This window comes from Eucyclogobius newberryi, unplaced genomic scaffold (assembly GCF_026437365.1).
Source record: "Eucyclogobius newberryi isolate DKJ021-1_F unplaced genomic scaffold, fEucNew1.0.hap1 SCAF_11, whole genome shotgun sequence".
NCBI classification, from domain to species: Eukaryota; Metazoa; Chordata; class Actinopteri; order Gobiiformes; family Gobiidae; genus Eucyclogobius; species Eucyclogobius newberryi.
This window is the reverse complement of record NW_027315735.1, coordinates 27,265,044-27,290,492: the sequence shown is the minus strand read 5'-3', so window position 1 is coordinate 27,290,492 and position 25,449 is coordinate 27,265,044. Positions and strand designations below refer to the sequence as shown.

Below are 25,449 nucleotides of genomic sequence, written 5' to 3'. Positions count from 1 at the left end.
TGTTCAATACTAATCCTTTCCCATAACACTTGGACAATGTAACACACTTACGGTTGAGTGTGTTGAGTCAGGGGAGGACAGCAGTGGGACAGCAGTGGGCTGAACCATGTCCCAAAGAAGTCATGGGAGGAGTTAAACCACACAAAAAAAACCTTCCTTGCTCAGTAACACGCTGCCTGCGACGCACACAGTCAGGCTTCACTCTACTGCTGCTGACTTGCGTACTTTATTGTTTGTTTCCCTTTGTCGAGACGTTCTGGACTGACAGCGAAGAATGGCTGTGATTTCGTCAGCTGTCACGAGACTCCTTCCTCGCGTTTTCAAGCCAAGACTACAAACTTGAACAGACAGACAGCAGCAGCAGCAGCACATGAGGAATGAATCGAGAGAGGAACTAGGAGAAATGCAGAGGTAAGGTCTTTGGGTACGTGTTTCTGCTTTCTGTGAAACTGTCAGGCTGTTGAATGAAAGTCGCAGCCGGAATAGTCAGTTTAATGCTGCTGCACTTTGTCCTGAGTCATTTTACCATAAAGATGTTGTCAGGAAGATAGTTAAAGACAATGACACACTAATACAGGTTGTATGGCAACAGCTATTAGAAGTATCATAGCAACAGTGTTCCAATCTTCCAAGTCTTTTCAAGATTTAAGTACATTTTAGTCCAGCAAAAACAGTGCGTGCAAAGCCAAATATTTTCCAACGTTTGAGGAATGCTGTATTAGAAGTTTAGCAAAAGTTGTAGCTAGCAATAGACACAGCAGTTTTAGTAATGATAACAGTTGTAGTAGTTTGGGGTAGTAGTAGTAGTAGTAATAGTAGTAATAGTAGTAGTAGTTGTATTAACATATTAATTTGCTTCAACACTATCATTTCTTCTTACCAGACCAGATTGAAATTGTAGGAGTAGAAATAGGCTATTAGTAGTAGTAGTAAGATAAGATAATCCTTTATTGTCCACACATGGGGAAATTAGTAGTAGTAGTAGTAGTAGTAGGAGTGGTAGTAGTAGTAACACATTCATTTGCTTCAATACATTAACTTCCTTTTAAGTCCTCCATTCATTTTTATTTTGAGTCTTTCCAAATTGAAATAGCTGCAGCAGTAGTAGTAGTTGTAGTAGTAGTAGTAGTAGTAGTAGTAGTAGTAGAAGTTGTTGTTCTAGTAACACATTAATTTGCTTCAATGCATTCATTTTCTTTTTAAGTCCTCCATTATTTTTTGTTTTGAGTCTTTCCAGATTGAAATAGCAGCAGCAGCAGTAGTAGTAGTAGTAGTAGTAGTAGTAGTAGTAGTAGTAGTAGTAGTAGTAGTAGTAGTAGTAGTAGAAGTAGTAGTAGTAGTAGTATATATGAAACGTTGAACATGAAAAGCTTCTCCCATAGGACGAAAACAAACTCTAACCCTTTACTTAAAGACTATTTTTACAAAAAAAGGACTTCCAGATGGAGTCTCTCTTTATAATGTGTAATTACGGCTCCACACAGGCCGTCTCAGGGTCTCCCAAAGCGCTGCCATGCAACGCGACGTGGTGGGAATCTCCCTGCAGGGCACCGGCACAGACACACTGGCATCTGAGCCACTTTACAAGGGGTCAGGCTAAACTTAGAGCCCCCCAAAACCCGCTGTCTCATGTTACGATGCTCAGACTCAGCTCACTTTTAGTCAAACCCGCAGCAGGATTCTGGCTGATAAACAGGTCAGACGCCGTTGCATGGTGGAGCATTTGAACCCTGCCAGACAGTGCACTTCTGCTGACGCCATGTGTTTCTTATTAGCCGGCTGTGGTGGGATGTTATTGTCATGGACCGTGGAGTGTCACAATGTCCTTTGCTGTGGTCACAGGCTGTACACATGTAGAGACAGGACACAACCACCTATTTAGGCATATTCCGGGTACTTTGTGTACTCTGTGAAGGAATGAAGGATAAACAAAAAGTGTTTAAATCTATTTTCACATTAAAGGGGTGGGGCTTTGATGTTGCAGGTTGCTTGGGAACTGTAACTTTAGACTCAAGTAGAGTTTCGTGGATTAAAGAGGAATTTATACAGGTTGCTCAATCTGTTGCATGCAGTATATTGTTACAGCAATATCACTCTTGCATCAAATAACTACATACATGGTAATATTGTCTGTTTGTAGAGACAAGTTGTAGAGACATTGTAAGATAAAGACACTCAGTAAAAATAATCAACATGATTAATGGTTGATATCATTCTAGTTCTAGTCCTGTTAAATGACTTATTTGTTGTAGTTTCCACTCCACATTTTATTTTTTATTTAAAAAGATAGGTCTAAGCCACACACACACACTGTACACACACTCACACTGTTGCTGCTGTTCATGAGCCAGAGCTTTTGAACATGCACAATGTGAAGACCCAGTTGACTATCACCACAAAACACCACTTTGTGCTGACAAAGGTCCAACATGTGACACACACACATACTCTGTGTTATTAGATTAACACACACATACTCTGTGTTATTAGATTAGAGTCAATCTGTCGCTCACAGAGATAATAAGTGTACAAATGTGTCTGGACAAGTCTGCAGCCTGTTTACTGCCCATATAAGACACACATGAGCGCATACAATAATGCCCATTCAGACACAAGAGTGTTCAAGTAGAAAGAGCAGGATCCAGTGGAGTTAAAGTTGTACTACGTAACTTTTCCTGCTTGTCTATGTGGAGATTATACATCTTTGAATTCCATGGGCATGAAACACATCTCTAATGCAGTTACTCAATCGGCATGTTTATATTGATTAAAAATACCTTCAAAAAAACATATTCTTACAGTGAGCAGTGTTGCCTCTCCACAGATCTGACCTGTCACTTGGCCTTGCAGTTTGGTCTAGTTTAAAGCCATTTTACAATAAGCAAAGCAGTAACATTTTCTTAGTGACAAATGGACGGCACAAACCCTCCACCAAGGAAAAGTTACACAGTGCACCTTTTATAAGAAGCCAAATAACAATAAAGCCATTTATCATTCATCATTGTGTTGCTAACGCTACGTTGTTGAAAACGCAACAAGCCGCCTCATACCACATCGAATCAGTTTTACTTTATTAAATTACTTAGCAATCCACTTTAAGCCGTAAACTACCTTTAGCTCACAGCCAAGAGTAATATAAGTGATTTAAACAATTGATCCAATTCACTTAAAATATTTACTATAGTTTTTCTGTTTTGTAGGGTATATATACGTACATATATATATATATATATATATATATATATATATATATATATATATATATATATACAACAGATCACTACTAGTTATAGCTCTTCAGAAAGCATCACATTATAAAACACACAGCAGCTGCAGTTAAATTCAATTCAACTTATTGCTTTTGTAAAAATGAGTGACAGTATTTTGGGAATTTGACTTCAATATAAATAGTTTACACACATTATCTGGAGTCATCAAGAAAACCTGATTATTTCTACAATAAGAAATGTATTTTTTAGGTTTTCTCAAGTTTGCTGTTCTTCCACTGACCTATATAGAGAGCATTTTGTTAAGCAGCATGACAGATTTAGCAACAATATTCCCCACGTAGCCTCTGTATTTTGTCAAAACTGTCAAACATCTGATCAAGTATTTTGTTTTGTGGTTCTGGTCATAATCATTTTCACAGAACAATCAAAATAAGCCAAGAGAAAAATGAAAAAATAACATGTAAACTTTATTCTCGCTTCAGCAAAACTCATAGTCAAATGAGTCAAATTTCTGTTTTTGATAAGGAACTCCTCTAACATTTACATTTCTAAGATTTCAGGATCAGTTTTGGAATCCAATCGGCTTTAGTGAAGTTTATTGATCAATTGTTGGTTGTGAGGTCAGTTGAGGTCATTGTTTGTGCCGGCTGCAGCTCTAATGGCAGCTCCGCCCTCTGAGATGTTGATAAAGTGATCTTTGATCCGTGTCACTATCAGGCCTCAGCTCATCGCTCTCTGACCTTGTGTTGTGACTCGTGTGGCATTGACTTACAGCCGCAGCAAGACAGTCGTGTGGTACTGCATGAAATACACATTTGGTCATTCAATATCATTACTATTGATCACACTTCAAAATGCAGTGTTCAAAATGTGAACAAATGGTGTTATGGCGTTCAACTCGCACGTTCTTCAGTACCACTGTATGTTTGTGTTTATTGTAGTTAATCTGGGACATTATTAATGAACATGTGTTTGTCAAACATGTAAATGTGCCAGAGTTTAGCCTTGCAGACATTTTCATCCGCAGTCCCATTGTTATAGCTATTCCTTAAATTAGCCTTAATAAAGCATGAACAAAGACTTGATTTGTAATTAACAAACTGTTTATTTTGAATGATTCAGGTTCAGTAAGTTGGGCTTGGGTTACAATTTAGGGTTTTGTTCTTAATACATTCTTGAGTCTTTGTTCATGCTTTATAAAGGCAAAAGTGCAGTTATTAACGTGTTAATACTTCACTTAAAGAAAGAAAGAAAGAAAGGTAAGAGTTAATGAGAGAAATCAAAGCTGTATGAAAGTGCCAACATGAGTCTGGATTATTTGACTCGAATCATCAATATTAACCGTGGCTTGGTTTCAACATAAGGCCTAAGAAACAATACATTTAAAGAGACAGAAACAGGTTGTAATCGACTAAAGTAATAAACCATGTGGATCGATTGACTCAAAAGGGGCGTGTCACGCTGGCAAAAGCATCTCTACTTGTTATCAAGCAATGTTTTCAAAGTGCAACAAAACTATAAAATCCCTCCCTTCTTGAAAACACCTCTGTGAAAACACACACAACACACACAAAAACACACACTATGACACATTTTCAGACATGTTTTGGCCAATCCACTTTTCACATGTAAAAATTAAGCTCAATTCTCAAAACCTTGGCTCGCTCTCTTAACGCCCCATTGCAAACAGCTCACCCCAAACCCACCGCTGTCTAAGTCGTCTCGTGAATAGCATCAGCATCAATCGAGCGTCCCACACCACACCACAAACAGCCATTATACTGGGCACACCTCCGTGCCAGCGGGACAAAGGATGCCCCACACATCGCCTGGTGACACACATTCTGGGCATATTTGTACCAACTCCCTCTGCACAACATGAAGAATAGAGCCGCCCCACGCTCTCTCTCTCTCTCTCTCTCACTCTCTTATCATCTATCTTTCCCTCTCTCTTCCTCTCTCTCTCTCTTGCTGTCTTGCCAACCCCATCGAGCGCTTTGTGAATTCAGACTGGGCAGGGGGGGAGAGAGAGCGAGAGAGCTAGAGGGGCACTGGTGGGAGGAGAGCGAGAGAGAGAGATGGAGACGGCGCCGGACAGGATTACGCCGCATCAAACCTCGGATGAGACCGACAGCGGAGAGCAGCAGCAGCAGCAGCAGAAGGAGTTGACTCGAGGAGGGGAGGAAAGGGCACCTAACCCGTCCGGGCAACGGGATGGCGCTGATTTGCGGGAGTTGCCGGCTCTTGGCGGGCCAGGTGGCGTCGTACTGCTGCAGACCGCTCCTGAACTCTTCCTGTTGCGGCGGACTCATCAAAGTGTGCCTCTCCTCCTTCACAGGTCGGTCCCGGGCTCTCTGCGCACCCGCCGCTGCCGCCGCCGCCACATAACAGAGCCGCGGTTAAAGTAAATGTGTCTAGAATGGGTACCGCTCTTAGCCATGAAGGTAACAAAAGGCATGGCTGTGTGTTTTGTGCTTGGACGCAGAAGAATTAGCCGTTGTCCTCTCTTCTCCGTGTGTAGTGTCATGTTGCATTGTTTCCCCGGCCTGTGCTCCCCATTGTCTCGCCATGAATGCCTCGAATTAGGCAAGTAATATGTGTGTGCACAGCGACAAAGCATGGTGATATAGTGTTACGTCGAAGCAACTTTTTCTACTTAACATTTTTCGGAATAAAGTGCCGTAAGTGCAGGTCGTGCTACACACACCCTCTCTCTGGAGCATGGGCACTTGTTTGAGTCCAATTGTTGAAGTTTGTAGTTATAAATGAGTCATAGTTTCATGTTTTTGGCTGTGCTTGTGCTGAAAAAACCCAGTAACAAACCTCACTAACCTCCGGCACGGCTGGCAGATGTTTTAACTCCCGTTCCTTATGATTGTTTCACATAAATCCCTGTGATGTTGTGAGTGCAAATGAAAGGAAACGGTGGCCAGGTAAGGAAGGAAAAGGGGAATGGTTTGTGAGACTCGACTTAAGCCGTTGAAACATTTAAGATGAAGATCATTTTGTTAATTTTGTTGCTGGATACAAAAGCAAAGAACACTGCGAGCATCAGAGGAATCTAAGAAACTAACTTTGATTTGATTTAAAACAACTTTTACATCCCACAAGGAAATAAACAGATAAAGAACCTGTTTTTGTGGAGGAAGCAAAACTAAATCTAATCATCTAAATATCTAAATATCAATTTAATCTTCCTAAAATTACCTTGAAATATAAACACTACAACTTTATCAGCATTATTAACTTGCTTTAAACAGTTTTTATAGCGTCACAACGTGTCCATTTGATTTCCAATTGGATTCAACAGTGTGTGCTAAATACTGAAAACATGCATTCTGACTTTCGGTGTTCATTTTTCTGCTTTCAGACTTCTCTCCGGCTGAACTGGACGCTCTGTGGAGGGAGCCACCTTACACATTCGGGGGAACAAATGACCACTTCTCAGGAAATGACATTATGACGCAAGGTGGAGTAGAGTTCACTTCATAACACTACCAAATGTTACATAATACGTGAATGAGGAATCTGATTTCGCGCTTGAAATGCTCCAAAACACGAGGTGCTGTTTGTTTTCAAGAGCACGCAGCACCCGGAGGAAGTGTTTCGGACATCCTCCTTCCAAGCCAGAGGAAACCCCCCAGCGCTGCATTGCAAAAGTCTACGCTTATGTCTACTCGTGCATTCATCACACTTTTATTCGTGTTTTTAGGCATAATTATAGATCCTGTTTATGCCAGAAAACTCGCACAAATACACCTTGTTATTTATGGTGAACTGCAAAGGTTTCAGGCGAGTGTGAAATATTGTAACGTGTGATTCATTCATTCATTTGTCATTTGATACGGAAACAGAGAAGCAGTTTGAGAAGTTAGTTAAGATATTGTAATGTAATAATATTAGGTTCTGTGGCTTTAAGGCGTAATGGACGATTTTTCGCGGATTTTAAGAACTCAAGGGGAAGTGCGCATCCGTAGATTTCCGTCTCTTCTGCGTCTTCTCGAACTGTCTTTCTCCGTCTTCATTTTGTCCCGTACACTGAGGGAACTATATTATGATAGATCAATGCGCGGAAACATGCTGCTCTCCTGGGGACGAGCCGGACGCAGCTGCAGGTGAGCGGTAGGTGCGTTTTATGATTGATACGTGGCAGGACTAATCGGCAGTCCACGCCACGAGGAAATGAGACTCAGATTTGGGCCAAAAAAATCGTCCATTACGCCTTTAATAGAGAAAAAAAAAAAGTATTTACAGGTGATAATATGTTTCTATATTGGATTCCTTACATTTTTTGTACCTTCAATACTCTCTTCATTCAATAACATTTCACGCAGAACAAATCAGAAGTCTTATTACAGCAGTGTATATGAAAAACAGTGATAGCATCTTGTGTATTCTGGTACTCTCTTGACTTTTGTCTGGAAGCGCCCGATTTCATCTTCAAACATCCTTCATTTATTTTGGCCACAACAAAAGACTGGGATCAGATACCTTTATGCACACATATGAACCTGCTGTTGTGCGGAGCCACATATTGCCCTCTGTAATGGCTGCGTTGTCTCCCTCAGGGGCCGGTGAGGAGGAGGACGGGGCGCTGCTGGAGTCCGGGGAAAGAGGAGCGGAGTCGGACAGCTACTGGAAAAAGAAGGAAGCTTTTCTTCGAGGAAGTAAAGTGTCACTGGGAGAGAAATTCTCTTCAGGTGAGTTAAAAGACAGTTGTGACTCATTTTGTTTGTCGTCATTACATTCCGCTGACAGCTTTCTACCTGTAATACTGAAACTGAAGGACATTGTCATGCAGCTTGAGAAATAAAGAATAAACATCGGTAGACAACATTCCACAGATTTGAACAGTTACAGCACATCTACTCAGCTGCATCTATTTGAGTCACTTATTTATACAATTGTACTTCACGGAGTAGTTTTTGTACAGCATAATATTACTACCAATACTGTAATACTGTAAATCGGCAGTGTAACAATACTCTTACTTGAGTAACAGTTTTGGCTACTCTTCCCACAAGTTTTATGCAGACATTATATCATTATTTGCCTTTTTGTATGATTTGGTTTTCTCTAATGTTTGTGGTTCAACCTAAACATACCAGTTTATGTGATTTATTTAATATTTTCTCCTTAAAATTCACTTCAAATTCAAATTATATATCAGATCTTACATCCAGACACTTACAATGACTCTTACTTGATTAATAGTTCCTCCAAATACTTTATTGTTGTTGGCCACTCCACTGCAAAACTGTGACTTCAGGACCTTCAAAAACATAAATGGAGCCAAAGTTGACAATTGTATTATCAATATAAATGTTGTATCATCTTCTGGACTGATTACAATGTCCTTTTCCACACAAAAACAATTTGAAAAAGATTGCCTTACTCACCCCCATTATGATTAAACGCTAATAGAGATAAGACAGTGACACCCAGCAACAAATACTGCCACCTCTCAGACAGCATCACGGACATGACGACTGCAGGAATGTAAATGTTCTGGCAGCTTTTCAGATGTCCAGGCCGATATTCCCACTCATTATATTCACATGCATACTGATGAGGCCCATCTCCCATCTGCTAATGTTTGTCCCGCTCAGCAGTAAAGCCCCATCCATCATATTCCCCCAGGTTTATCCTCTCAAATGGATTCAAATGGCCACACGGAGAGGCCGGTAAGAGCCCTAATAGCTTTGTTATTTGTCTAGGGACCATCCTTGTGCTCACGATGCACCTTCCTGAAATATGAGCCGCCCCGAACGGAATCTGCAGTGAACTCGACATGGATTTGAGTGATTTCTGACTTCCTTAACTGAACATGTAGCAATTTAAGTGTCTGCATGCACTTCATAAAACACTTATACAGTCACAAGTTAGAGTTCTCTACGTCAAATGGAGGTTGTTGTCAGCAAGGCCGTCAGCAAAACAAAGATAAGCGTTTTGGATGCGCAAAACAGAAGTGCAAAAAGGGAATGAAACTATATTACTACAAAGAGATATGCACTTCTTCCTTTTTTGTAATATTGTGATAAAATGGCTCTTTTCATAAACGTGTGTATTAATAATAAAAAAGAACAAATTAGAGTTTGCTGGAGGTTGTTAGCACCTAATTTGCTGAATCCACTCAATTTAACAACTTTCCTGCAAAATAAAGACTTTGGGGCAGAAATCTAAGACATTCTAACAAAGAAAACCCACCAAATTAATTCATAGCTTATTATGGCATCTCAAGATATAGATAGTTTACAGTTTTGTTTTGTTTTTCCCTTAGAAATTGTGCTTCTTTTCACCGGTCGGAGGCGTTCGAGTGAACCTGACCATTCCTTACAAGAAGCACTCCGCACTCGGCTGAGAGTGGTGGAGAGCAACAGCAAAGATGTCATCCAGCTCTTCAAGGTAAGACATACTCATTAAGGTACCACAATGTCAACGATCTGGACAGCGCTATATACGATATTTCATGTAATGTACGTTCCAAGCAATGACTCAAAGTTGTGTTAATGAAAAGGTTGTTTCACGTAGGACTTGTCCGCCCGTCTGGTCTCCGTCCACGCTGAGAAGGACAGCTTTGTGCTCACCTTCAAAACTGTGGAGGAAATCTGGAAGTTCTCCACCTACTTAGCCTTAGGTAATGCTGCGTAAACACCTTTTTCATATGTTGCGTGTGGGTGCAAGCGTCGGTTTACGGTATTCGCATGTGTTAATCGACGATGCACGATACCCTTCCAGGTTTCGTCGCCCGCTGCTTGGAGAACTTCCTGTGCGATCAGTCGTTTTGGTTGGACCCAGAACTCCTCAGTGACTTGGAGATAAACGTCACCGTTGATGAAGAGCATCTGGCCACTCTGTATTTGGGACTTTTGCTTCAAGAAGGTATGAAAAATGTTTAAAAAATGAAAACATCTCCAGAAAGAAATGATTTATTATTGGCTATCAGCTTTTGTAACTCCATTAGAAATCACCACAGTTTAACTTCAGTTGTTTTAAATGCATTTAAATGGACACAAAGAAAGACATGCAATACACATGTTATGAAATATGAAATGCCTGTGTATGTGTGCAACCAATGACGGAGATCTTTGTTAAAAACCTCTCTCAAAATCAGATTATTCTACACTTAAACAATAAAAGCATTCATGTGATAAAGATTGAATATTCTGCTTGGTCTGTCTTAAATTGTGTATGTATTGTCGAGCATTCCCTGTGGACTCGAGAGAAACGTACGCTATTTTTGCTGCGCTGGCAAACATTGAGCGAGAATTACATTAAGTTAATAGGAGAGAATAAAACATCCATCATTTGGCTGTGACGGAGGGGGAGCTGCTGCAGAAACCGTAGCCGTTTTGCTGATCTTTAACTTAAAGTGTGCTGGCTTTTATCAGCAGTGAACTAAAACACTTTGGGTATCGTGTTCGGTCTCGCCGGCGGTGCAGGGTAAATGCAGTATCCCGTAACTCAAAATAACAAACCCTGAGGCAAAATGTTCAGCTACTATCAAGGTTTAAGTGCAATTAAACAACTACTTTCTGAAAGCTTTGTCGTTGCTGAGAAGGCTCTAAAACAGGGGTGTCCAAACTTTTTTCACCAAGGGCCGCATTTTGACACTTAAACGGGGCAGAGGGCCACAAACAACTTGACAATGTCGAATTTGTTGAATGACAAAGTGAATCATTTGAAATGTTGCTTTAGATTTGCAATGAGCCTCCACACATTTAATTAGACCTAGAACATTAATATTAAGTTGGTACAACATCAATTATGCCTGAATTTTCCCAATTTCACAGTAAAAAGTACTATTTGTTGTTTGGGCCAACATAGCAGGAAGCCGGAGGGCCAAGAAAAATTGGTCTGAGGGCCGCATTTGGCCCCCGGGCCATAGTTTGGACATGCCTGCTCTAAAAGCTCCCAAGACCCTCAAAAAGAACTAAACATATTAAAATTGATTGAATTATTTGGCTTTGACTCCTTAATTTAGTTCCAGTTTAATTATTCTCGTTACATTTTTGTCGAGACTAGTTACTTTATTGCTGAAAATTGCATTATGGCTTAATTCAATGACTTCCCTGTCGTCCTGTCATCTTGTTAATTTGCCGTCCTTCTCCTTTCAGGGTCTTTCTTTGCCAAGGCCTTATTCACGAGAACTGACGTGAACGAAGACGATGAAGACCAGCTCTCGTTTAAGAAGAACGACCTGCTCCTGGTGCGGGACACGGGGCAGGAGGACATGTGGGAGGGCACAATGCTGGGAACAGGAAGTCACGGTTTGGTGCCGGTCAACGCCATGCAGCCGCTGCCTTACCCCTTCTATCAGTGAGTGTCTCGACAACAGTATAACCGAGGAGGTTCTCGATCGACAGGAGACATAAGTGTGCCCATGATGCATCTGACGACATCCCAGGAGTTCACACAATGACACATTTGTACTGACAAATACTAGAAAACACTGTGTTTGTCTGTAAAACACCAGATTAAACTCACTCAAACTTACTGACTACAAGCCGCCTTTCTGCTGTGACCCATTTCATACTTTGTGAGTTTCTTTGAGGGGTTTTCACTCTATCGGCCGTAATTCTCCAGCACAAGCCGATACTTTATTGTGGCCGACCTGCTGCCTAGAGAACTTCAGTTTAATTTGAACACAAAACCTCACTACACTGCTTTCTTGTGTATTTGTGGTAAAACAGGTTTGTGAAGGAGTTTGGAGTAAACTTAGATTACACCATTTACGAAAAACAATCAAAATTTGGGCCCAAAAACATCATTTATTGGAACAAAAAAAACGTTCAATCTCTTATAATGCCTATAACATAATTAGTCAACTAATAATTGGTCTGATTAATTGACTAAACGACTGTCTCTAACACTAATGCCCTTCTGTCTCTACCAGTTTAGTTTAGACTTGTGCTTGTCATAACATTTGAATGTGCAGTTTTAGTGTTGAATATGGTGTTATAGTCCTCTTCCTGTGTGGTCAGGTGGTTCCTGAGGAAGTGTCCGGGCCACGCTGGATGTGCGCCGACGGAGAAGGAAATGTTCGAGCATCAGATTGGTAAAAACCTTTAAATCAGCAGTTTACATATATATTTGAAATTTAAGTACATCTCAGCCCATTTGATTGTGAGATCCACTATATTTAGTAATAATAATTGTTTTGTTACCATATTAACATCCTTTATTTTAGCGTATTTAAACATCAATAACACAGATACCTTAATAATATATGGCCTAAATAAAACCAGGAAATTTAAGTTATTAATTAATTCTCCTCTGTTAAAAATAAGCACTTTTTTAATCAATATTACTGCATGTGACAGTACGTAGGATGTAGAATGAACGTACTCTCTAAGTTCATTTTCAGATGTGTACTTCAATAAAACAAAAATGTATTTGATTTTTTAGCTCCTGTCTCTGTACTTTTACTTAAGTAACACATTTGAATACAAGACCGCTAACGCAAATCTTTACCAACATATTTGCTGTCAAACATATTGTAAATGTCTTAAGTTTGCAGTTGTTTCCCTCGCTCCATCTCCACAGTGACCGGTTCGTGCATCGCCGTGACTGACCACAGCCCTCAGACTCCAGATGAGCTGCAGTTAAGTCGAGGGGACATCGTCGAGATCCAGGGCCTTCTCCTCAGGGGCCTGGCCGTTTTCATAGGGACCCACACATCCACGGGACACACTGGCTTCGTCCATAAGGCCCATGTCAAGCCTCTCAACACTCAACCTCTGTAAGTGCTGCTTTTATTCAATATAAATCTACTTGACACACAAATACAAGCACATGATGATTATAAAGGTACTTAAGTAGAAGTAATTGCACTATTTAACTTATCTGTCTCCATGGAGAAGAGCAGGTGCTGAGTTACAGGTCACATCTGTGGAGAGCCAACCCTGTTCACAGTTATACATGCAAAATGTGATTTCAAGAGCAATAAAAACACCTACAATGAAATGTACACAAGTAAAGACGTGTTTTATGCCGTACTGTGCAACATTCTAGGCAAAGCTATCACATCATCAGACCCTCCATCAGAAAAGTTACATAGTATACCTTTAAATACAGTAATACTACAGAATACACATTAGTTTTAGTCACCATTAGTTGTGGGGATCCAATCGTGTTCATTGATACAGCACATTTCATAAACAGATACAGTTTCCAAAGTGCTGCACAATACAATAAAAGTGATACAATGAAATTTAAAAAAAACTGTGGTGTCTGCAACAATGTAAAAATCTGCAAAGTGTGTCAAAACTGCTTAACGCACAGGTCCAAGTTGTTTAATGCGCAAACTGAAATAGTTCACTGTAAATGCCTGAAATATAAGATAAGATAAGTTATGCCTTTATTGTCCACACATGGGGAAATGTTGGTGTTACAACGCAGTAGATACAGAGGAAAGGACAGATAACTTATAGGAAGTTTAAAAAAAAACACTCTTAATAGAAGAACTCTTATAAACAAAAAGAAAAACTCTTATTAACAAAACTCGTGTAAACAGGTCCTCTCATATCTTAACAGGGAATGGAAGGAAGAAAATAAAAATAAAGATAAAATAAAATAATAATAATAAAAATAGCTGGCATAAGACAAATAATACTAATAATAAAGGTAAAGTAAACACTCTTATTTACATCAGTTATATGCACATGAATATGACATTAATTGCGTGTGAGTATGACAGTAATTGCACATGAATATGACGGTATTGCACAAGGTTAAGTCAGTGTTTCACATGATGTTATTTTTGTGTTTTACATGAAGCCACTCTGTCATGGAATTAGACATACACCAATGCTATTCCTTAACACATAGAGAACACAATTCAATTTAGAATATGAAACGACACAGAAATATCAGACTTTTGTTTGGCATGCATGGAGAAAACGCCGGGACCGGTCACGCAGGCTGTTGTAAGCAGCCCGGCGACCCTCCTGAGTCTCACGCCGTTTTTTCTCATGCAGGTTGGTTTTATTAGATATTATGGAATAGGCGGGTCACATTTCTCATTGGTCAGCTTCACATCAAGGCACTTGTCTTTTACGACAGTCTTTCTTCCTTAGAGATAAAGCCTTGGGTAATGTTTACCCAACTCCCCCCTGGGGTGTTACCCCCCCTGCCTAGGGTAAACATCCTTTGCTCCATCTTTATGACACCTTCACAAATGCAGTTTGTCACACACCCGTTTTTCTCTTAGACTAATGATGCAGATAATATATCACTATTATGCAGATAAAATACATAACAGAAGTATAATCATATATTTAAATTTGATCACACACTCCCCTTCACCCGATGCTACGGTGACGGCCACAATGCAGTGATATGCCCCAAAAGCAAAATGAATGCACACATAAGTAACATTAGTAGTAATTAGATTAAACCACCCTTGTCATTACAACTCGTTTACATATTGCGTCTGCTAAAGTCATTCATTCACTTCAAAGTCATCTATTCTCAACCACTGCTTATCAATTACTCTGTGTTAATCATCTTTAGCGTTCGTAATTACGTTTAGCGCGTCAGCCTTCTGCGCACAAAGAGCCGAGCGGACTGGATAACGCTGTCTTTTGTTCGCTGCTGCAGAGACAGACGGTTTCTCTTTCTGACGGAGGAGGAGTGCGGCGCTCTGGCCCGGGTCAAACCCTGCAGCATCGAGCCGTGTGACAGCGGGCTGCTGGAGAAGCTCTTCACCTCAGACATCAGCTCTGTCTACAGGCTGGGTACAAAAACATATGGATGATAAGTATGAGTGATGTTAACAAAAATGAATGTCTCAATACTTTTTGGGAGTATTTTCGATAATGATATTCAGACTGTATTGTGTGTTATGATGTTAGTGTTAAAATGTGTCGTAAAATGTTTAAGTTTATGCTTAAATATCCAACAATTGTGAATGGAGTGTAAAATTGCACACAAAATTGAAGAAATGTCACGTCGTACAGAAATATTACAACATTTTTGGGGCATTTGTACTACACAAGATTCAAATGTTGCATATTTTCAGTGACAATATTAAGATTTTTTGAAAAATATTGCTCACCTCTATTTGTAGGTGTAAAATGTTACTTGATATAAATGAATAGGTACATTTTTGTAGACATTGGTTATGGACAAATATCCAACCCAATCATGTACAAAATATGCATACAAATAAACTGGAAGTTAGAAACAGTACTACCTACAGTAACTTGTGTTGGTATTTAAATCCACATTTATTGTAGCATGTTGTTGTTTTTCAGACAGACTGGATGATTCTGATTTCATGTACATCAAAAATACACCAAAGCACGGTAAGTTTTTTAAAAAGATATTTAGAGCGATACATCTTTCACAATCGTTTAATGTTGTGAAATGAGTTTCACTTCTTGCATTTAATTTTGTGAAAATGTCAAACTACCAAAAACAAAACTAAAAATGGAGAAGTTGTGGTAATTTGAGCACAGTTATTTCCAGACACGTTGTATCAAAAAGAACATTTCTCTTACAGTATTTGGCTACACATTTCATAGTAGTGTCAAAGTGCAGAAACAAGAACTGAAAAACTATCTAGGATGATCAGGAGGAAGTCAGCATTCGTGCCTTCAAATAAAACAGAAATTTCCCCCAAAAAATACTGATGATTTCAATGGTTGTTTTGTCGAATATTTCTCAGAATACAAGGCATCGTCCAGCGCCCGTCAGAGCCTGATGTCTGAGAAAAATGACGAGACTCCTCCGTATCATTCTTCCCCCCGTAACTCGGTGTCTCAGCCGTCTCCTCGCCCGTCCTTCCACCAGCCGCACGGCACCCGAGAAGGAGAGCGCCTGCCCTTTGACCCCGAGGACATTTTCAAGGAGCTGGACGAGTTCCAGGAGGAGCCGCCCCGGTTCTTGGACGAGAGCAGCTGGGACGGGGACGAGTCGGAGCTCAGTGACCCCACGCTTACTCTGCTCAACCAAGAACACTTCCAGGTCAGGACGGCCACTGCACACGCGCTTACCTTCTCACACATTAAAGCATTTTATAACAGTGATGTGAATGTGTAAAATATTATTAGATTAAATAACCTCCAAAGTCACAAGAATCACACATAAATAACTAAATATATATCTAATGTCTCAACATTATTTTCATTGACCATGACCATTGTAACGGAAGTTACAGAGTCCAATATGGCGGCCCTCGTGGCGGAGCAAATCACTTGCGGTTAGAGACAAGGCGTCTTCACATCTCGCAACGGAAAATCCCCAGATGTGTTGTCCTGGTGGTTAAGGATATGGCTTGTGGTGCAGGAAATCATGGTTACGAATCCTGCATGGAGCTAACTTTGTTTTGAGAATAAACTTTTTTAACTTATAGATTGCACCTCTGGTGGTACTTTCAGGTGGTACGTGGATTCCTCTGCAATATTAGTGTTTGCCTAATTCTTCTTTTCTATTTTAGACCTAGTTTATATGTGAAATATTCTTAGTTTAGACCCAAAATAGTACAGCCATAGGCCTGACTTGGGTCTGGTGTGTGAATGTACACCGTACTGGTACTGGTACTCAGAAAGCTTCTCTTTGTTTGTTTTATTTTTTTTGGTTTGGTGGGACTTGGAGTGAAGTGTTTGAGAACCACTGCCACATGTGGAAGATTCACAGTGCATTTCTTGTTTTAAAAAAGAATACGACATTTAACTGAAGAAAAAAAAAGAAAAGAAAGATAGAAACATACTCGTAGAAGTAAAAGAAAGTAAAATGTTGCTCTGTAGCTGTAACGTTCTTCTTTTTGGAGCTGTTTTTCAAACTAAAAGCAGAATTCTAGCCTGTATGAAGCTGGATAAAGTCGGATGCTAAACAGAAATCCTCTGTTTGTTGCATAACTGAACAGAATACAAAGACAGTGTTATGATTGTATTTCATTATAAACTGCTATTTCCAACAAGCTCGTCATGAGTTACTTGTTTTGTTTCTGCAGGACGAATTCCTTCCCCTCTATGACAGGCAGTATTCCTTCCTGTGGGAAACATTCAGAGGTAAAAGTGAGGAGGAGCTGTCGGGGCACTTTGAGAGCGTGAGGGAGTGTGCCAAGAGGCTGGGCATGCACTGGGCCCATAGACGCGCCTGTTTCCTCCTGGGCCGACTGTGCGCCAAGAAGCTCAAGCTCTCCCAGGTCTGTGCTTACTTTGACCACCGAAAGAGGGATTCATTTACACTCAATTTATTTGTTTACTCATATGATGTACTTTTGATGAGTTTACTATATTTTTTAGAATAAACATCATTCATAGGGATGTAAAGGGGCGTCAAGATTATCATGGCGATCAATAATGGGGTTGCACTACAATAATATTAGTGACAGTTTTAGAACATAAAAAAATGTATTATTTTGAATTAAATTTATTCTCAATAAAACATGAACCTAAATGTAAATTACTTTTTTACCTGAGTGTTTTAGTCACAGTATCTGTAAACGAAGAAAGATATTCTCTGTGCACTAGTCGACTAAAAGAGGCCCTTGATTTAGCTAAAACTCTTCACTGTCTCTTTGATCCAACCATGTATTTGACCTAAAGTGTCAAATACATGAAAATGAAAGTCACTTACTAGTAAAGTGTATATTTGTCAATAAAAAGACAGGGGGAAATAAATCACAATGAATTCCCAAATATCCAGCTAACTCATTCCGTCTCTTTGTCGCTGCGGTTCATAACAATCTTTATGATCCCCAAAGAGATAGTTAACCTAAAAAAAGGCATCAGCTAAAAAACTAAAGGCTTCAGAAAAAAAAAGGTTGAATTCATAAAGTGTGGGATGGGAATTAAAGAAAATGTTTGATCTCAGTAAACGTGAATAATCGGTAAATTGTGCTTTGTAACACAAATATCCTATATATCCTGACATTTTTATGCTTATGGTGACTACGATTTGAGTATTCACAGGTTTCAGTGTCCTGTTTTGAGTACCATTCTGTAGATAAAATATGTTGTTTTAATTTTTGCAGCATAATTTCTGTTAAATTTTCACTCTGAAACCCATACATATACATATATTTATTTTTTCATTTTTAATTTTTTCTTTATTACCCATAATCTATAAATAAAACAATAAATATGTTCCCACATCTCTCTCTAATTAAAGTTTATTTGTATAGCACTTTTCACAGGCATAAAACACTATCTGATGATTTTTTAGAATATTCTTTTTTGCAGCCGTCAGTTTCTAATAGCACTCCAAGATCCCTGCACACATTGTCAGTATGCAACATTTTCACATTTCCTTTCTCTTTTCCTCTCTCTCCTCAGGCGCGTGTTTACTACGAAGAGGCCTTGAACGTTTCCGTGGACAGCTTCCGTGACACTCCTCTTTTCATCGCTCTCGTCACAAACCTCACGGCTGTTTACCTGAAGCAGAAGATGACGGACAAGCTGCCACTCACTCTGGAGAAGGCCTGCGCTCTGCTCCTGTGCCTCCCCTGCCACAGCTTCACCTCCAACGACGAGTTTGAACTGCTAAGCCTTCTGCTGCGACGCTCCATCGTCCTGGGGGACAAACACCTCGAAGCTCGCGTCTGCTACCTCGCATCCGACCTCTTTCTGTCCGCACGAAAAGCCGACGACGCGCTTCCCTTCGTGGAGCGATTGCACTTTCTCTCGGCGACGATATGCAACAGCGAGAGCCGGCCCATCGCTCCCGTCGACCTGAACTGGCTCCTGAGTGGACTCTACCACCGCAAATACATGCCTTACTTAGCGTTGGCGTCCGTCAGCTTGGACTCGAGGCAGGACCACTCCCTTCAGGATGCTTTTCAGAGGATTGAATTATTTATCAGGAACTCGGTGAGACTGAATCCGTGCTGGAAAGAGGGCACGTCGCTGCTGCCGGCTCAGATTGTGGTTTACCTGCAGCAAGCGTTGGCCATCGCGGAGAAGGGCGAGGAGCTGGACACGCAGAGGGACCTGTGCCTGGGGTTGGCCTCCCTGTACCTGCAGTACGGGGCGCTGGAGAAGGCCGTGCGTTGTGCCCAGCAGGCCGTGGAGACGGGGGGGCACATCAACGAGGAGGAGAGCTTCGAGGCGTCCGTGCTGTACGGCTGGCTGCTGGTTCTGACGGGGCAAGCGGAGAAGGCCGGAGCCGTCCTTCAGCCGCTGCTCACGTCACTGCAGGTAACTACACGGGCGGGGTCGATGCAGGTGTCACCGGTGGATGTTGGTGTTGGTTTCGCTTTTCTTCAAACGCGGACTTTTTCAGACAAGCCACATGATTCAGTCGCTCTCGCATCATCGGGTTTATTTATTTTATTTTGAATTATTCCGTTGTTAATGGTTTTGTTTGAGTGTCATGTGCAGTGTCCTTGGGTGTTTTGAAAGGCACTTACTAATAACATTTTATTATTATTGTCACTATGATGATGAGGATTATTATAACTGGGGTTGTTCAATGTCCATTAAATTATTACATCACAATTCAACACAATCAACTATATACATGTTTTATACAATTTTTGAAACAGCACATGAGCAACTAATTGTGAGAATATTTAGTTTTAACTTAAAATAAAATAGAGTAAAACCAAATCAAATATATAAAGTAAATATACAAATAATAGTATCATCATTTCACATTTATCCAGTTTGTGTAAACTGAATCTGAATTTAGTAGGATGTATGCCAACGTAAACCTGCTCTTAATTCTTTAAGGGGACACATACTGTAACATTTACTTTCATGAGCTTCTAACCATGTTATAACATGTTTTTGATTCTTCCTGTATCGTCCTGCATTTACGGCTGGAGTGCTCAGAAAATGTCTGGTTTCACCCACCCCTTATCCCCGCCCACAGCTCTGTATTTACTCGTGATTATGCGGATGATAAAAATGTCAAGTTATAAGACAAAAAAGAAGAAAATTAAAACCGGTTGCATGTTATGGTGAAATGTCACTATTGTGGCCTTTCAGTTCTGCAATTTTAAACAGGAAGTCAAATAACTATTTCTATTATTAAGATGATTTAGATGCATATTGCAGTTTACAATGAACAAACTGTAATGAAATGATACAAGTATGTTAGCGTTTGATATAGTTGAATGAAAAAAGCGTAATAATGTCCACTTCTTTCATGCATGTGTTTGTGTCTTTAGTGCACAGACAGTCCCACTCAGAGAGGAGTCATCCACAACCTGCTGGCTCTGAGCCTGAGGAAACAGCAGCGGATCTCAGAGGCTCGTGGACACCTTCAGGCCGCGCTGATCATCTCCAGGGAGAGCGGCAACCAGAGGAATCAGGCTTTAGCCCTCGCCAACCTGGGCTGCCTGGCCTTAGATGTGGGCGCAGCGTCTGTAGCAGAACTATTACTCGTCAGGTAAGACATTTATACTCCCCGGTTATGAAAAAAGAGGATAATCACACATATAAATCTTCTTTATCCATGAATTATTTATGGGGTTCAAAATGATGAGAAGTTGGGACCGTTGTCATAGCAATCAACAATTTAAAGCAAAACATTATATCTGTGGGTACTATATTTTATTCATGAGGGGAGTTCAGTTGATACAATATTTATTCATTTTGACGGTCGTATTGGATTTAGTTGAAGTCTATTCTTATTATTAACTTATATTTTCTTCTGCTGGTCGGTTGCATGTCTGTAACAAAAATAATTTCCACTTGGGGATGAATAAAAGTCATTTGGATTTGGGTTTTTGAATGATAAAAAGCCGAAGACAAAGAATTAAATTGAATTAATTGTTTGTTTGTTTTTTTGCTTACACCATTTTTGTAATTCACTGGAACAACAATTGTAGACACGATTAACATGTGTTTATTTAGCCCTGCCTCATCAGAAATAATATTCTAGCTCGTGTTCTTCCAGATCTCTGCACCTTTTCATGGAGCTATGGGAGAGTCCGACTGATGAAGAGCACGTGCAGACTTACCTGTGGCTGGGGCGGAGCTACAAAGACCGGAGGCGGAGTCAGGACATCCGGAAGTGTTATGAAATGGGATTACTTATTGCACTACATGCCAAAAATTTGCACAGTATGTGACTTTCTATTGTATTCTCATATGACATTATGACATGTGCAAAAGACCAATCTACAAATAATGAAAGTGAGCATGTATATTAGTGATTAGCTCCATGATATTGCTATATAGAAACATAAAAAAAAAAATTCTTGCCCCCATCTACATTTTTTAAAAGGTTGCTAATGTTTTAAGTCATTAGAAACACTGAAACTACCGAATTTTCCGGACTATAAGTCGCAACTGAGTACAAGTCGCACTAGCCAAATAATGCATAATAGAGAAGCAAAAACATATATAAGTTGCACTGGAGTATGACATGCGGTTGCAAGTGTGAAAATAACAAATAATATCACATCGCTCTGGAGTATAAGTATATAAGTATAAATATAAGTATAAGCCAAAACTTTGAAAAAAGGTATTATAGTCCGGAAAATACGGTATATCTCATCCTTGTACACAGTATCCACATGTTTTGTTTACCCGTCATGGGCAACACTTTGAGGACTTTTAACCATTCAAAAGACCAATTTTTTAGTTTTGAATTGTTAATTACAACGACAACAATCTAAATTCTCCATTGCTCGTAGATCCATGAATACAAGAAGTAAAGTGCACGATATCGACGCCTATTTCTTTGTCCTAAAGGTCAAATGGTGGTTGCCAAAGTCTTAAGTCGGCTGTACGCTAACCTGCTGCTGTACGTTCAGAGCATTGTTTACTACGAGCACTGCGCCTCGGTGTCCCGGGAGCTGAAAGACAAGCAACTGGAGGGAGAGTATCTGGAAATCCTCAGCAGCCTCTATCTTTCACTCAACACCGAGAAGTACGATATTCCACCGTCCTTTCTGTCACTATTGAAGCATTTCCGCCACGTTCTCTATGAGGTTTGTCCCGTGTGCTGCGTTACAGGTCATCTCGTAAATCTCTGGACTACACAAAACAGAGCCTCAGGATTTCGATTGACCTGGGCAAAAGGGAGGAGGAGTCAGAGACCTGGCTTCAAGTGGGACGCATCTATTACCTTATTTCAGAGGATGAACTGGCCGACATGTACCTACAGGTAAAGGGAGAGGATTAAGAATGCTGTTAATCACTAAAGGTGACATTTTCTTGACTTTTTTTGGTTCCAGGCGGCTGTGAAAACTGCACTGAGAATGAACGACCCTCACTTCACGATGAGCATCTACGAAGAAGCAGGAGATGTTTACTTCAAAGGCTGCAGGAATCGCATGGCCTCACTACCTTTTTATAGAGTGAGATGATGAAAAAACACATTGTCCAAACGATTTCTACAGTTTTTTCTATTCTATTGTGCTATTGTTTTCTTTTCTTTTCCAGGATGGCGGCTTGCCTTTTGCACGATGTATTGGGGATGTTCACTCTGAGTTTCGATTGTTGAGTAAACTGACCGATTTGTTGATGGACCAAAAAGAATGGGACGAGGCCCTGCAGTACGCAACGCTGGCTGTTGAGGTTGCAGGAAAAACAGGTAAATCTAGTGTTCTAATCTAAGTGGATCAACTTTTCAGCTGTCAAACCAGGAAGATGAGACGGGATCGATGAAAAAAACACCAGCACATGATCTAAAAAAAGAAAATTGTCATCTGCAAACTGAGAGTGTGATGTTTTTAGTGTGTCTGCTCCTGCGCACCGTAAAATAAGCGTTTATATTCTTATTGTTGTATTCAAAGGCGTGCATATAAATGAGTGGACGACCTACCACCGCCTGGCCACAGTTTACCACAGACTGGAGCAGTACGAGATGGCAGAAAACTACTACCTCAAGGCTTTGTCGTTCTGTCCTCCCTCCATCGAACACCCGCTGGAGGCGCGATACTACACCAGGGTGTACTGCAGGCTGGGCAACTTCACTCTGTACAAGCTTAAGGTGACGCGGCACGTTTGGCGACGCACTTTGTTGTACTTAGCTCAGGAATGAAACGATTTGATGTTATGTCTTTTTTTTTTTATGCATTACCAAATAGGGCGACCAACACAAACACCAACTTTTTACTTATAAAGCAAAGTCCTGCACATTAAACACAGAATAGACAAAGTGCTATTACAAACATTAAAACGCTAGAACAAGTCGGTATTAAAAACAACAAGAAATCTAAAAGAAACACCTCGCTCGGAGACAAATGTTAGTACAAGTGGGACAGGTTCGGTCAATGTGGCGGGACGGACAGGATAACATTTTTGCTTATGGATAAAGACTGCAATAAAACCGTATAATTTGTATTGTTTAAACACAGTTAGACAGTTTGTAATAGCAATCACATCATTATAAAAGAGTTATAAAGACATGAAAAGTGAAAAAGGTGGATTTGCTCTAAATAAGTGGGACAAGGGACAATCAAAAGGGGGACAGAAGGTCACCATATAGTGCTCAATCGGACTAACAACCTTTGTAAGAACAATTCCCTCTCTGTCTGTAGGCCAGTGATAGAACATAAATCCTACTAACATATGTTTATAGATGTTCTTTTACCTCACTGACTATTGCTATTGTGCACATTTCCCAGGACGCCTTTGATGCAGTGGGCTACTTCCACTTGGCTCTGGCCGCTGCCCTGGAGGACCCTGCAAACCCCGAGGCTTTGTACGTCGTTTACATGAAGTTGGCGGAGATATACGGACACCACATGCCTGACGATGAGCTGTGTAAAGTCCACAGGGAGAGAGCGCACAGTCTAAAGAGGGTCCTGGGAGGGTCCACTGCTGCTGCTGCTGCTGGAGGGGAAGGCAAAGACAATGGAGAGTGTTGTCCGAGGGAGGAAAAGGATTCTCGTTCGGGACATCCAGAGCGGACAGGAGAAGATAACAGCAGCGCTTCAAGGACTTGTCTAGTCAAAACAGACGCACAAACCTCAAATGTGGATGCTATTTTAGGATATACTGTGAAGAAGGAAGCAGACGTGAGTGAACTTGGTGCAGATCGTCCTAATGCAAGTCGTTCCCACAGTGAGAGTAATCATTTTACCGAGTCTTTTCACACGGCTAAAGAGGACTTCACGGACCCAAGCAGCAGTTCAACGGACGCTGTGCAAACGACGGACTGGCTCAAGGAACAGAGTGACCTGCAGCCAGAGCACAAAGCACCAGAGCAAATACCAGTGAATCACACAAGCGGAATCGGCGGAGAATTAATTCCCAACGATTTCGAGCCAAATATCCAGAGCTCAACAAACGCGGAGAGTGATTTTCCCAATGTTTCTGGTGAAAATGAAGACAGTTTTGAAGAGATTCACGTGGACAGTGAACAGATTGTTGACCGGATTGATGAAGCTGAAGAAACATTTAGAGTCAGTCACAAATCGGATGCAGCTGACAGTGACAACAAACACTTCTTTACTATATGATGCCTCTACCCAACATCGTTGAATGCACTTAATGTGAAAATGATTGTCTTGAAAACTTGATTTAAAGCATTTTGTACATTTTGTTTTTGTAAAAGAATGATAAATTATATGCTTTTTCATATGTAAAACTTGCACTTCTGATGATGCTTTTTATAAAGAATATATATGGGTATATGCAAAGTCTATATAAACTATTAAAACATCAACATCAACGTCATCATTGTGTTATAAAACAAAAAAAGACTGAAATAAACCATAAGCAGGCGTGTCAAACTGGAGGAGTGAAGGAAAAAGTACTTGTTTGTCCAGGGTCCCAAGCAGGACAGGGGACCTCCACACGTCTGCAATGTGCATTTATCACATCACAACATCTAAGTTTGTCCCCAGGGCCCAGAATGCTTAGCGTCAACGTCTCAAAACAACCACAAGAGCGCGCTATTGAGCTTCCAGCAAAAAACATCTGCAGTTCCGTCTATGTCCACGTGTCGGCAGTAAAAGACAATGAGTCCTCTCGTTTTATTGCATTTCCAGTGCAAGAAAACCTGCCTCAAACAAAACTGCAGAAGTCAGAATATTCAACAACAAAAAAAGTGTGAATGAGGAAGTGAAAGGAGTGTCCAGTTTCAACTTAGTAATAATAGCCATGTTATTCACAAGTTTTGAATATTGTGTGTCAAAATAGATCCTTTATTACAAGGAAATGAATGTGTTTTCCTGTTGTTTGCACGCTGAGGCCCTGAGCCGCACGACACAGTGTTTGCATCCACCATCAGAATACAGATCAGCTGCAGATTTGCACATTTGTTCCTTCAACCGGGGTGAAAACAACATGTTGAATTGGTTCTGAAACAA

The 25,449-nt window shown here is 40.5% G+C and overlaps 2 protein-coding genes across 5 annotated transcripts in view; both read left to right on the top strand.

Annotated features, from left to right (window-relative positions):
* The window catches only part of ebf1a (EBF transcription factor 1a), a 311,927-nt gene that overhangs the window by 103,237 nt on the left and 183,241 nt on the right, over positions 1 to 25,449 (top strand). The window lies entirely within an intron of this gene.
* sh3tc2 (SH3 domain and tetratricopeptide repeats 2) lies at positions 188 to 24,748 on the top strand. Of its 4 annotated transcripts, none has more exons than XM_072439788.1 (22): positions 188 to 411; positions 6,601 to 6,699; positions 7,799 to 7,930; positions 9,511 to 9,635; positions 9,762 to 9,867; positions 9,969 to 10,112; positions 11,348 to 11,549; positions 12,215 to 12,288; positions 12,777 to 12,972; positions 14,832 to 14,968; positions 15,488 to 15,538; positions 15,901 to 16,199; positions 17,188 to 17,382; positions 18,515 to 19,375; positions 20,350 to 20,570; positions 21,081 to 21,247; positions 21,881 to 22,058; positions 22,145 to 22,295; positions 22,366 to 22,488; positions 22,574 to 22,724; positions 22,927 to 23,123; positions 23,761 to 24,748. In XM_072439788.1, exons 2-22 carry the CDS (start codon positions 6,690 to 6,692, stop codon positions 24,595 to 24,597), a joined length of 4,557 nt encoding a protein of 1,518 aa, XP_072295889.1. In that variant the 5' UTR covers positions 188 to 411; positions 6,601 to 6,689; the 3' UTR covers positions 24,598 to 24,748. The 4 variants fall into 4 exon arrangements, with proteins under 4 accessions (XP_072295889.1, XP_072295886.1, XP_072295887.1 ...); XM_072439785.1 differs by lacking the exon at positions 188 to 411 and adding an exon at positions 5,445 to 5,568; XM_072439786.1 differs by lacking the exon at positions 188 to 411 and adding an exon at positions 5,445 to 5,568 and having other exon boundaries at positions 6,601 to 6,704; positions 7,810 to 7,930.

Coding starts and splice junctions, on each gene's coding strand:
- sh3tc2 (XM_072439785.1), top strand. CDS start 5,445: ATGGCGCTGATTTGCGGGAGTTGCCGGCTCTTGGCGGGCCAGGTGGCG. Junction 11,550..12,214: donor CTGCCTTACCCCTTCTATCA/GTGAGTGTCTCG, acceptor CTGTGTGGTCAG/GTGGTTCCTGAGGAAGTGTC. Junction 14,969..15,487: donor CAGCTCTGTCTACAGGCTGG/GTACAAAAACAT, acceptor GTTGTTTTTCAG/ACAGACTGGATGATTCTGAT.